Consider the following 12,271-nt stretch of genomic DNA (forward strand, 5'->3'; position numbering starts at 1 on the left):
GTTTCTGCAGCGTGCAGATGAGTCTCTGGCTTCTGTAGTAGAAACCCAGGCCCAGGTCCCCATCTGCCTCGGTCCTTGATGAGGTGCAGGTCATCCGCAGTCCCAAAGCAGGCGCTCATGGTAGAGGTGTCCATGCTGCCCCAGGGGACAATACCGACAAGGTGTTACAAACACCTCCAGCCAAAAACAGGGGCTGCCACTAAAGCCTCCAAGATCCAGGTTCCATGGCCAGGATCCCTCTTCTGTCTATGGCAGAGGTGAATGAGGAGCTGTTTGCATTGAGGCTGCAGGGAACACGGCACTATTATGGAGATGAGAAGGAGGCACGCTGGCCTCTGTTCATGGCCCTCCACTGAGCACCTGGGCTGGGCAGACAGAGGGGTGGGGTAGTCTGAAGATCTGACTCTAGCCTCCAAGTGAGAAACTCCCACCCCCAACTCACGTCCATTTCTCAACTGCTCATTTGAGTCCTTGGGAGAGGGCGAGAGGAGGTGGGGAAGTGGGGAGGAGGAAACCCAAGAGTTTGTCCCCTGGTCTCTGCCGACACTGCAAATGTGGCCACTTACACAGGCTAACAGACTGGACGTCCTCCCATGTGTGTAAAATCCCCAATACCTCCTCCAGCAAACTTCACATTGGCTGTAGAATGAAGGCCACCTTCTGCCCGGCATGGCGTCTGCAGCTTGACCCTCTTACCCGGCCTTATTCTCGCCTTTGCTCTTCACAATCCTCATCCCGTCCAACTGTGGCTCTGAAATCTCTGCCCATCCCTCCATCCCACCTTTGTCACATGGTGCCCAGAAGACCCTGGATGTCTACCTTATTCTTTTCACTCGTCATGTCTAGTGCATCCTTGATCCCACTCCAGCTCAGTCCCCTCTGCTGTGAGAAGTACTTCCTAACCCTTCCAATCAACAGCAGCTTGTCTCTCCAAATTCCTCTAGTGTGCTCACACAGATTCATGCAGCCCTGGGGTTGTTAATAATTCTTATATGAGTGTTCTTTGTCGTCCTCCACTAGACTGTAAATGCTTTGCAACAAGGAACTGTTCCTTAACACTTGTGTCTAGCTCTACACAGGTGGCCAACAACTGATGGAACTTGATGAACCTACAACTTGTTGTCCACTAGGTGTGTCCAGAGTATTGTTTCTTGCTTAGAGCATGATTTTTGCTGTCAGAAGGACCTCAGTTCAAATCTTGACTGTATCAGCTACCAGCCCTGTGACCTCAGGAAACTATTTAACCTAACTGTGTTTGTTTCCTCATCTGTAAAAGCAGAGATGTACAGTGATGGGCGCCCGGGGTTTATTGTAGATTTAAATGAAGTAACGCATGGGAAATTCTTGCTCAGTGCAGTGCCTGGCATGAAATCAGGGCTCACTAAATAGCAGCCATTATTATTATCGGGTTAGTTTTGGGGCTGGTGCCTCTGTTACAGTGAGTCTTAACAAACATCAAATTAATGGAGATAGATCCTGGTTTTAGGGGAGGCATCCTAGAGAGAATGTTGAAGTGAGTTTTGGAAATCCAACAAGGAGAGAAATCAGAAGTAAACCCAATTGCATTTCTCCCAACTTTTCAACAGCCTTCAGGCAAACTCATTTTTAGCGGATTCTCCAGATATTGCTAGAACTTTTCCCAGAGGCAGACGCACAGTGACTATGCGAACTCTGAAAAACAGTGCTTGTCACCTGACCTTGAACGTAACAAACAACCCCTGAGGAAGGTAGCTCCAATTACAGTCATGAAGTTGTAGGAGCCCTTTCAAGGTAGATTGATTTATCCGACCAGAAATACAGCTCAACATCCCACACACAGATTTCTGCCTTTGGCAAACTGCCCTGCCTGCTTCCTTCTCTCTTGCCCTGGCGTATTGATCTGTATGTGTGAGTTGGTGTAGTTTATTGTGTAGGGTTGTGTGTGTGCGTTTGTGTGTGCCGTGGTCCCAGGATGGAAGCTCCCAGATTGGGAGCCCTCTCGTTGAATGATGTCCAAAGCCTTAATTGAGGGAAACCTTGCTCCATTTCTTTTTGTGATAGCTTTAATTTCATCCCCCTGCTTCAGGTGGGCATAGAATGTTCCAGAATGCCTCTCACTGTGTCTGATTCCTGCGCTTCTGAGTGTATGTAGTAGCATGTCATTGTATAAGGAAGGAAGGAAACTAGTTTTTGTTGTGTGCCTTGTGCCAGACAAAAAGAAATCACCATTTCCATGAGTCACATAAGAAACTGAGACTCAGAAGCATCAGGAACATGCCTAAAATCCATTGCTGGTAGAGCCAGGATCCAAACACAGGTGTGTCTGACTTGATGCCCTCTGTCATGGTGACTCCAGGCTTGGCCCTGCTGGGAGATGGATGCCCACTATGGGAGTGAAGTCCAACTCATAGGGTCATTTTGAATGGGAATACTTTGAAATCTAGGGCATAATTTCAATTCATATCATCGTATTTTGCATCCATCATGTACTTGGCTATGTGGTCTTCTCCCTTGTATTAGTTATTGACTGCTGTGTGACAAATTAGTCCAAACTTGGTGGCTTTGAACAACACACATTTATTACCTCACAGTTTCCATTGTTCAGGAATCCAGGTACAGCTGGACTCCCTGCTCAAGGTGTCACAAAGCTATACTCATAGTGCTGGCCAGGCTGTGTTCTCATCTGGAAGCTCAACTGGGGAAGCATCCATTTCCTTGCTCACATGTTGTTGGCAGCATCCGTTCTCTGAAGCAGAAGGTCTGAGAGCTTCAGTCAGCTGGAGGTTACTGAAGTTACTTGCCACATGGGGTTTTCAACACGGCTACCTGCCTACTCACAGCCAGCCAGGAACTGAGATTCTTGCATGATGATGCTATGTGTGGTATAATCACATACATCCTTTCACCTTTGTCACATTCTGTTGGTTAGAAGCAATTCACAGACCTCCCCCACCCTTGAGGGGAGGGGAGCACACAAGGGCATGGGCACCAGTAAGCAGGGGTCCTGGGTGGGGGTTCCTACAGGTCTGTCCATCACATTCTTCTTTCCCTTTCTCCTCTTCTCCTTCCTTACCTCTTTCTTCATTTTCCCTTCCAAGCCTAGCCTCAGACATAGGGCTTTGCCAATAAATATGAGCTTTAGAGCAATAGTGTTGATAAGTGACATCACCATGTTCCAGGCACCAGCTTTTTTAACTTTCTATTGAAGCATAATATACATACAGAAAGCTGCATCATCCTAAGTGTAGAAATCAATGAATTCTTCAGAAATGGAACATGCCTATGTAACCATCACACAGATCAAACAGGTGGATCTACTGCTAGCAGCCTGAAGCCCTTCTCAGGCTTCCTTCTAGGAAGGAACACCCTCAATGGTGAACTTTTTTTTTTGTTCAATATAGTGTCTTATTCTGTTGCCCAGGCTGGAATGCAGTGGTATAATCATAGCTCACTGTAGCCTCCAACTCCTGGGCTCAAGTGATCCTCCCTCCTCTGCCTCCCAAGTAGCTAGGACTACATGCATGCACTATGATGCCTGGCTATTTTTTTGGTTTTATTTTAGAAATGAGGTCTTGCTACATTGCCCAGGCTGGTCTTGAACTCCTTGCCTTAAGCAATCCTCCCACCTCAGCCTCCCAAAGTGCTGGGATTACAAGTATGAGCCACTCTGCCCAGCCAAAGGTGAACTTTTAACAGTATAGGAACTATTAATTTAGCCTGATTCTGTACAATTTGTAAGCAGAATCCTACAACATGTATTATTTCATGTCTGGTTTCTTTGACTCAACATAGTTTTGTTGCATGTGGTTCTATAGATTATTCATTCTCATTGCTGAATAGTAGTCCATCATATGAAGGTACCACAATTTACTTATTCCATTCCTCTGTCAATGGGCATTGGGGTAGCTTTCTGGTTGGAGGTATTACAAGTAGTGCTGCCAGGAGCAGCCTAGTATGTATCTTTTGGTGAACGCCAGTAAGCATTTCTGCTGAGTATACCTGGGAGTGGGTGTGCTGGGTCACACAGTGTGCATATTTTGGTGAGCTGTGTTTATGTATATACAATCCTCACATCCCTCTGTGGGAGGCATCATCATCCCCTTTATACACGACAGCCTTCTGGGTCAGACCTACACTTTCTCCATGGGTCCTGAAAGATCAGACAGAAGGGAAGGCCGACAGCTGCAGTGCAGAAAGTGTAGGTTTCACCTATCTTTTCACTATTGACAACCTTCTTCTTCTTTTTTTTTTTTTCTTAAGAGACACATTGTCTTGAAGACTTCTGCATACCAATCAAATGGCCTTTGCTTAGTCTCATTTAATTCCTCTCGTGATTCTCTTATTAGTCAAAGACACATCTAGCCAGCTGCAGAGCTGCTGGTCTGACAACCTACATAACAGCATTGACTAATTCCAGATAAAACCAGAGAAAGTTCAGGTTCAGGTTCACCTCAATCACCTCCTTACAAGAACACAGGATTTCTGTTGGGCTGTGGAAACACGGAGAAGATGCCACTCTTTCCCTTTGTGATGTTGCAGGGACTTTAGGTGACTGAAGACCCCACGCCTCCACTGAGGATCTCTTAGACCCAGACCAGGTCTGAAGCGCTCTGACTTATGGCCAATCAATATCTATCAATGCATAAGCCATTCACACACCATTTGGACCAGGCCCAGGCCATCATTTTTAAACAAAGATTCAAAGTCCCATCCATTTACTTTGGGCTGGCTCTTATGCTAAGATAGGTTCTATGAAGGTAGTGAGGAACATTTTCCAAGCTGCTGCCAAGTGCTCAGAAAGAATTCAGCCTTCTGCTAGTAGCCTGTACTTTGGGGTATACCTTGTTCTTTCCCATTTGTCTCTCTGTTTCTGTCTCTCCATCTCTGTCTTTCTCTCTGTCTCTGTCTTTCTCTGTGTGGCTATGTTTTATATAGTTAGTATATATAATGTATATTTACATATATATATGAGAGATCCATCTATCCATCTATCACCTATCAAAAAACTCAGGTCCCATTATATCTTACTTTTTATTAGCATATTTTTCCATGTGATACAAGTAGGTTCAAAAATGTAACTTTTAAAGTTATTGTCTGATATTCTATCACGTGCAGTTACCATGATTAATTTAACTAATTCTGTATTTTGGGACATTTAGCCTGTTTCCAGTATTTTGCCATTGCAAACAATACTGCATGACTATCCTTCTACCTAAATCCTTAGGGACATTTCTGATATTTTCCTTCGGCGCAGTGATAAGATGCGGAATAACCCACAAAGCACACGGATGTTGGCTTTCGAGTCTCGTTATCAAATACAAATGTCTGCTGCTGTCAACGGCAGAGAAGAGTGTCTTTTTTACCCACACCAGTAATTTTCTGTACAAATATTTTTTCTCAATTTTATAGGTAAAGCATGATCGTTTGGTTTTCATTGCAGGTAATGGATTCCTGGTGAGCTTAAATATTTTTTCAGGTTTGCTGTCCATTTGCGTTTCTCCTTGCTTTGCATTTTGCATTCCTTTTTCTCATGTCATGTGTCTCCACTCCCCCACAGAATGACATCCTGTGCTCAGCAGGTCTCTTCCCCCTCATTCCAGACATCAGGGTAGGAGTATTACGGAGGTCCCACAGAAGAACTTGGCGACTGTCACCTGCCTTGCAAATCGAACATATGTTAGAAAGATGCACGCTCACAAGGCCCACAGCCAGCTTGGTCAGCCACATCTGTCATTCCTCCCACCAGGAAAGCCGAATTCCTCCCAGAGCTGTAAACCTCACATCTCACTGAATCTCTGGACACCATCACTCAGGCGCTGTGAGATCAGGAGAGCCCGCTGGTAACGACTTAACCAGGTTCCAGTGCACTTCAGGGGTTTACAGGACTGTGCCTCGAAGGAAGTGTTCCCTGCTGCTTTGGGAAAACGGGCAATTGTAAATCAGGTAACAATGAAGCCCTGACTTATTTATCCTTCTACAGGTTTTACATACTAGGGCCAGCAAGGGACACATTTGCCCAGCTCATGGCTGATTTGCAGAGTCAGCACTTAAGACCAGCCCGCCTTGCTCAGCAGGATGGCATGTGCTGGGGGCTTTGAGGAACCAACGCACCCTGTGGTGCTGAGGCCTTATCTTGTCTCTTGGTCTGGACCAAATGCCATCTTTCAGAGACATGAGACACAGAATGGGAAGTCACCAAACAGTGGGAAATTCTTCCTCTTGGTGCTAAAAGTGCTTTTTCCCCTCTCTCCCTGGCCTCCTCCACGTTCCTCCTCCTTTAGAGGGAACATTTGCCTGGAGAACAGCTGCACCCTTGTGATCCCAGAAATGATAGGGAACCATTAAAACAGGAACAGCGGCGATAAAAGAAGCTTTCAGGCCTTTGGCTTGTACTAATTAGCAATCAAGGCCAAAGCTGAACCCAATGTCCCATAATAAATTATGACACATCCTTACAAGAGAATATTAGGCAGCTATTAAAAATAATGTTTTCAAAGAATTTTTATGGCACCGAAAACTGCTTATGACATGAAGTGAAATGAAGGAAAGATGTAAAGCCCACATATAGAACACGGAATACCAATGACCTGAAAGACTACCTGAAAATATTATTAAACGGGAACTGTGATTATCTCTGCAGGAAAAATTATGTGTGCATTTCATGTTTTTCTCTTATTATATTTTAAACATTTCCTACATTAGGCACTCGTGGCTTTTGTTTATCAAAAATAAAATAAAATAAATAAAGTTTTTTTTTTTTTTTTTTTTTTTGAGACAGAGTCTCTTTCTGTCGCCCAGGCTGGAGTGCAGTGGTGTGATCTCGGCTCACTGCAACCTCCGCCTCCTGGGTTCAAGCAATTCTCCTGCCTCAGCCTCCAGAGCAGCTGAGATTACAGGTGTGTGCCACCACATCCAGCTAATTTTTTTTTTTGTATTTTTAGTAGAGACAGGGTTTCACCGTGTAAGCCAGGATGGTCTCGAGCCCCTGACCTTGTGATCCGCCCACCTCGGCCTCCCAAAGTGCTGGGATTACAGATGTGAGCCACTGCACTTGGCCAAAAATAGTTATTACTTTTAAAGACTAAGTCTGATGTGAGCTTCCCCAGGCCTTTGAAGATTTTCTATGTTCATTTCTACCGCCCTCCCTCCCTTTCTCCTTCCTTCTTCTCTCACTTTCTTCCTTCTTCTCTTTCATTTTCGTTTCTTTCTTCCTCTCTCCCTTTTTCTCTTTCATTTTTTCTCTAATTCTTTCTCCCTCTCTCCCTGCCTTCCTTCTTTCCTTCCAGAAAACCAGCAATATTGACCAAAAACAAATTTTCTTTTCTTTTTTTTTTTTTTTGAGACAGAGTCTCGCTTTGTTGCCCAGGCTGGAGTGCAGTGGCGTGATCTCGGCTCACTGCAACCTCTGCGTCCCGGGTTCATGCCATTCTCCTGCCTCAGCCTCCCAAGTAGCTGGGACTACAGGCGCCTGCCACCACACTGGGCTAATTTTTTGTATTTTTAGTAGAGACGGGGTTTCACTGTGTTAGCCAGGATGGTCTCGATCTCCTGACCCCCTGATCTGCCTGCCTCCGCCTCCCAAAGTGCTGGGATTACAGGCGTGAGCCACCACGCCCGGCCAACAAATTTTCAACAAGCTCAAGAAGTTGATGGTACTGATGCTGAATGAGGGAGGGGGCTTGGCTACTTTGGAAAAAGCTTGGGGACCCAAACATGGTTCTGCACTGTCCTGCACAATGCTTCTAGGGGGCTAGTTTCAATTCTGGGTGCCAGGTTAAAAAGTATATAGAGAAAACCACCTTCTGCAGAATACAAAAATGACAAAAATATCTTCACCAACAAAAGCCGCAGCAGCAGCTCCACCGTGTACCGGATGCTTATCGTGTGCCAGATCCTGGAGGGAAACATGACCTGTTGTCTGATGTGAGCTTTAAAACAACTCTTTTACGGCTGAGAAATCTGAGTTTACCAACATTAAGTAATGAGGTGGATCTATTTGAATCTGTATAAATTTGCCCAGGAAACGGAGGAAGGGAAGCTTTCCCAGGGAAGATCCTGCCTCATCTGCAGACGGGACGGCTTGGACTGTGGCCTTGGCTGCCGGAACTGGAGAAGCTGGCTGGGAGGGCTGCATTACCACGGGAACTTTGGATGGATTTTCCTGGACGAGAGTGACAATTCAACTCACTTTAGAATTATAGAGGTTTATATTGAAAGGTGTTGGTGACACAACAGACTTAGCTCATGGGAGGCAGAAGGCTGAATGCTCTGGAATCAGGAAGAGTGGGCTCCCAGACAGCCTCAGTGGAATCTACCTTGCAGTCACCCTTGACTGCTTTTTGCCTGACTGGAAGATTCTGTGGCTTGAGATGCCAAGCTTTGTTCAGGCCCATGGCCCCTGTGGGTGACTCTATGGATCATGGGGAAACTGGGTCCATTCTTATCGTTTGCCAGGAATGTGACAGCAGTCAACTGGCCTCCACCTGGGCAGTCCTCCAGTTGGTGGTGGTGGGGGTCCCAGCCAAGGACAGGGGGATGCTTAGCTCAGACTCTTCCACTGGTTAGATGGACTGTTCTTTTTGTTTTGTTTTTGTTTTTTGTTTTGTTTTTGTTTTTGTTTTGAGATGGAGTCTCTGTCGCCCAGGCTGGAGTGCAGTGGTGCAATCTCGGCTCATTGCAACCTCTACCTCCTGGGTTCAAGTGATTCTCTTGCCTCAGCCTTCCAAGTAGCTGGGATTACAGGCACCTGCCACCACGCCTGGCTAATTTTTGTATTTTTAGTAGAGATGAGGTTTCACCATGTTGGCCAGGCTGGTCTTGCATTTCTGATCTCAAAGTGATTTGCCTGCCTCAACTTCCTGAAGTGCTGGGATTACAGGCACGAGTCACCATGCCTGGCCTTTAAATGGACTGCTTCTTAGCTGATGTAAGAATTATGAGTACACCAGACAAGTCTATCCCACCAACTAACACAGAGAAAAAACATGAGCAAGTAATCTGTATGAAATATTAGTTTTAATAAAACAGAACCAGTCCATGTATGGAGGCACGGGCATAAGGTTAACTTGCACTAAATGTAACTCGTACATTTTTTCTAAAATAATAGCTGGAGCATTGAGGACTTGATGGCCTTAAGTACTAACCCGAAGCTGAGTTTCCTGGGAAGCTGACCCAATGGAGCGCTTGGAATTGAGGGGTGAAGTCTTCTTCCTGGGTCAGAGCTGATTCAGGGTCACTTGGTCTTGAGGTCCCTAAAGGCCGCATGCGCTGCATTTCGCCCAGCAGCTCCCATCACACCTCCTCCTGGAAGGGAATCTCCTATGAACCAAAGCTCTGCTCAAAAACCCGCCAGGGTGGGGGAGGGGCGGGGCTTACTGAGATCCAGCAACAAAGCAGAGTGGGGCTGCTTAGAGGGGTGCGGGGGCGTGGGCACTGGAATCGCCTAGGACAGACATTCAATAGATCCTGGCTCCCTCCAGGCTTCCTGCACCAAAGGTCTGGGAAGGGGCCAGGTCCACAGCCCACAGCCTCAATGGCTGAGGGTGGACCTGCTGGATGGGCAGATGCTTAGTAAGCAAAGTTAAAATTTCAGAATAAGGGGCTGGGGGGAGGGGGGAGATGTGGAAGCACAGACTCTTTCCAGGGGGACCAAGTCCACACAGCTCAGAGAAGGTGTGCATAGCAAATGACAGCCTCAGCCAGCTCCTTAGGCTTGGAATGCGCACAAGAAAGAATTGTAAAGTTGAAGAAGTTAACTTTATCCATCCTTTCTGGTCTAAAATATGGATGGAGGCCTCTAATCCCAGCACTTTGGGAAGCTAAGCGGGGAGGATCACTTCAGCTCGGGAGTTCGAGACCAGCCTGGGCAACGTAACAAAACCCATCTTTACAAAAGAATAAAAAATTAGCCAGGCATGGTGGCACACACCTGTAGTCCCAGCTACGCCAGAGGCCGAGGCAGGAGGATCACTTGAGCCCAGGAAGTTGAGGCTGCAGTGAGCTGTGATCATACTACTGCACTCCAGCCTGGGCAATAGAGTGAAACACCGTCTAAATATATATATGGATGGGGAATTTAGGGACATGGGTCTCTCACAAGCCCGCATTGGAATGTGGTGAGATTCCTCCACCAGGACGCATCCGCAGGCCTCCTGAAGGGGAGGTGTGAGCTCAACTGTGGGCTGTGGTCAGCCTGGTGGAGGCAGCGGCTGGGTGCTCACCTGTGCATGGAGAATTCTGAACACAAGACAGCTTCTTATGGTGGGAGTTCCCTGCTCCCCTCCCTCTCTGCCGCCTTCATTGTTTATCTTCTTCCTCCTTCTCCAAGTCTCTGGCCTCCAGTGAGCCCTCCCAGTCCCCACAGGGTAGTGGGACTCCAGGTCACTCACCAGGATGAGCCCCACTTCCACAGAGATACAGGCCCTGGAGAGGGCAGCGGTAGCCAGAATGCAGGGGCACAGGGCGGGCAAAGTAGAGCTGGTCCAGGGACATGGCACAGTGGAATATGTTCTGCAGAGGCAGGGCCACAGTCATTAGCACGGGAGCGTTACAGCCTTTCCTGTCCTGGCAGGGTTTCTTCCCCTCCCCTGTTCTCCAGCAAAAGTTCTTCTCCTTCCGGGATATTTTCTTGGGTTCTTAAAATGCAGAAAGGGAAGGAGATGAGATGGAACGGGCACACGCCCTGGGGCTGGGAGCGAAGTTTTCCAGAGGCCTTTTGAGGAAGAAAGCAGGGTGGGGAACAGGAACTGAACAGGAAAGAAAAGAGGGTTTTGCTATCTACTCTGCATCCCTCTCGCTGTGCTGGAAAAACAGAATCGTCCAACTTATTGTGGCTGCTGGCATGTGTCTCTGCGAGAACTTCCTTCTGTGGCCAAGGCATCCACCTGAGCCCGGACCCCGGCGTCCAGGTTCCAGCAGGATCACTGTGAATGGCAGACAAGGGGCAACAGAGCCGAGTACGGTTCTGTCCCCCTGGCTTGGGTGAGACCAGCCCCAGGCTGAGAAGGGAGGCAGCACGGGACAAGCGAAGGTCAGACTCAGGGGGCAGGTCTGGACAAGAAGCCCGACGTCTGCTGGGCGTCACCACAGGAGTGTCCCCCCACTGCCCTCCTCACATTGCCCCAAACTGAGGTCATCCTTTTCCCTCAAGTCTGCTCCTCCCCATCCTCCTGCATCAGTGAATGACACCACCTTCCTCCCGCTGGCCTCTGCACCTACCCTTCACATCACCTCCACCCTGACCCCCATGTGCACACTGTCACCAAGGCTTCTCAAGTCTGCCCGCCCCATGCCTGCTCTACCCAGCCATTCCCTTCCTTCCTGCTGCCTGGCCTTCTTTCCTCTACCCGGACCAGTGCTGTTCAGTGAGCATGTAATGGGAGCTAATATGCAGTTTTTGATTTATTAGTAACTACATTTAAAAAGTAAAAGCAGAGCCTGTTGTGGCTCATGCCTGTAATCCCAGCACTTTGGGAGGCCAAGGTGGGAGGATCACTTGAGCCCCAGAGTTTGAGACCAGCCTAGGCAACACAGGGAGACTCCATCTCTACAATTTAAAAATATTAGCCTGGTATGGTGGTGCATGCCTGTGGTCCTATCTACTCAGGAGGCTGAGGTGGGAGGATGGATGGCTTGAGCCCCAGAAGTCGAGGCTGCAGTGAGCTGTGATTGCACTACTGTACTCCAGCCTGAGTGACAGACCAAGACCCTATCTCTAGAAGGAAGAAAGGGAGGAAGAGAGGGAGGGAGGGAAGGAGGGAAGGAGGGAAGGAGGAAGGGAAGGAGGGAGGGAGGAAATAAAGAAGGGAGGAAGAGAGGAAGGAAGGAAGGAAGGAAGGAAGGAAGGAAGGAAGGAAGGAAGGAAGGAAGGACAAGTTGATGAATTTAATGTCAATAACATATTTTATTTAGCTATATATATTTATTAGCTATATACATATAATATACCCAAAATATAATTTCAACATGTAATCAATATATAAATCATTGATGAGATATTTTATATTTTTTTCTATACTGTGTGCATTCTACACTTGCAGCACATCTCACTTTGGCCTCAGATTTTTCTTTTGCTTTTTTTTTTTAATTTTCTTTTTAGAGATAGGGTCTCATTCTGTTACCCAGGCTGAAGTGTAATGGCACATCACAGCTCACTGTAGTCTCGAACTCCCGGGCTCAAGCGATCCTCCTGCTTCAGCTTCCTGGGTAGCTGGGACCACAGGTACACACCACCACCCCTGGCGATATTTTTGGTTTTTTGTTTTTGTAGAGATGGGGTCTCACTATGTTCCCT

The 12,271-nt window shown here is 47.3% G+C and overlaps 1 protein-coding gene across 1 annotated transcript in view; it reads right to left on the minus strand.

Moving 5' to 3' along the window:
• Positions 1 to 8,972: 8,972 nt before the first annotated feature.
• PYROXD2 (pyridine nucleotide-disulphide oxidoreductase domain 2) overlaps positions 8,973 to 12,271 on the minus strand; it is a 32,820-nt gene continuing 29,521 nt past the window's right edge. The window contains exons 15-16 of the mRNA XM_025396498.1: positions 10,368 to 10,488; positions 8,973 to 9,282 (exon numbers count right to left, since the gene is read on the minus strand). Coding sequence (XP_025252283.1) covers positions 9,212 to 9,282; positions 10,368 to 10,488 — 192 coding nt within the window. The 3' untranslated portion in view covers positions 8,973 to 9,211. The remainder of the gene's footprint in view (positions 9,283 to 10,367; positions 10,489 to 12,271) is intronic.

The sequence above is a fragment of the Theropithecus gelada genome, chromosome 9, assembly GCF_003255815.1.
Source record: "Theropithecus gelada isolate Dixy chromosome 9, Tgel_1.0, whole genome shotgun sequence".
Taxonomy (NCBI): domain Eukaryota; kingdom Metazoa; phylum Chordata; class Mammalia; order Primates; family Cercopithecidae; genus Theropithecus; species Theropithecus gelada.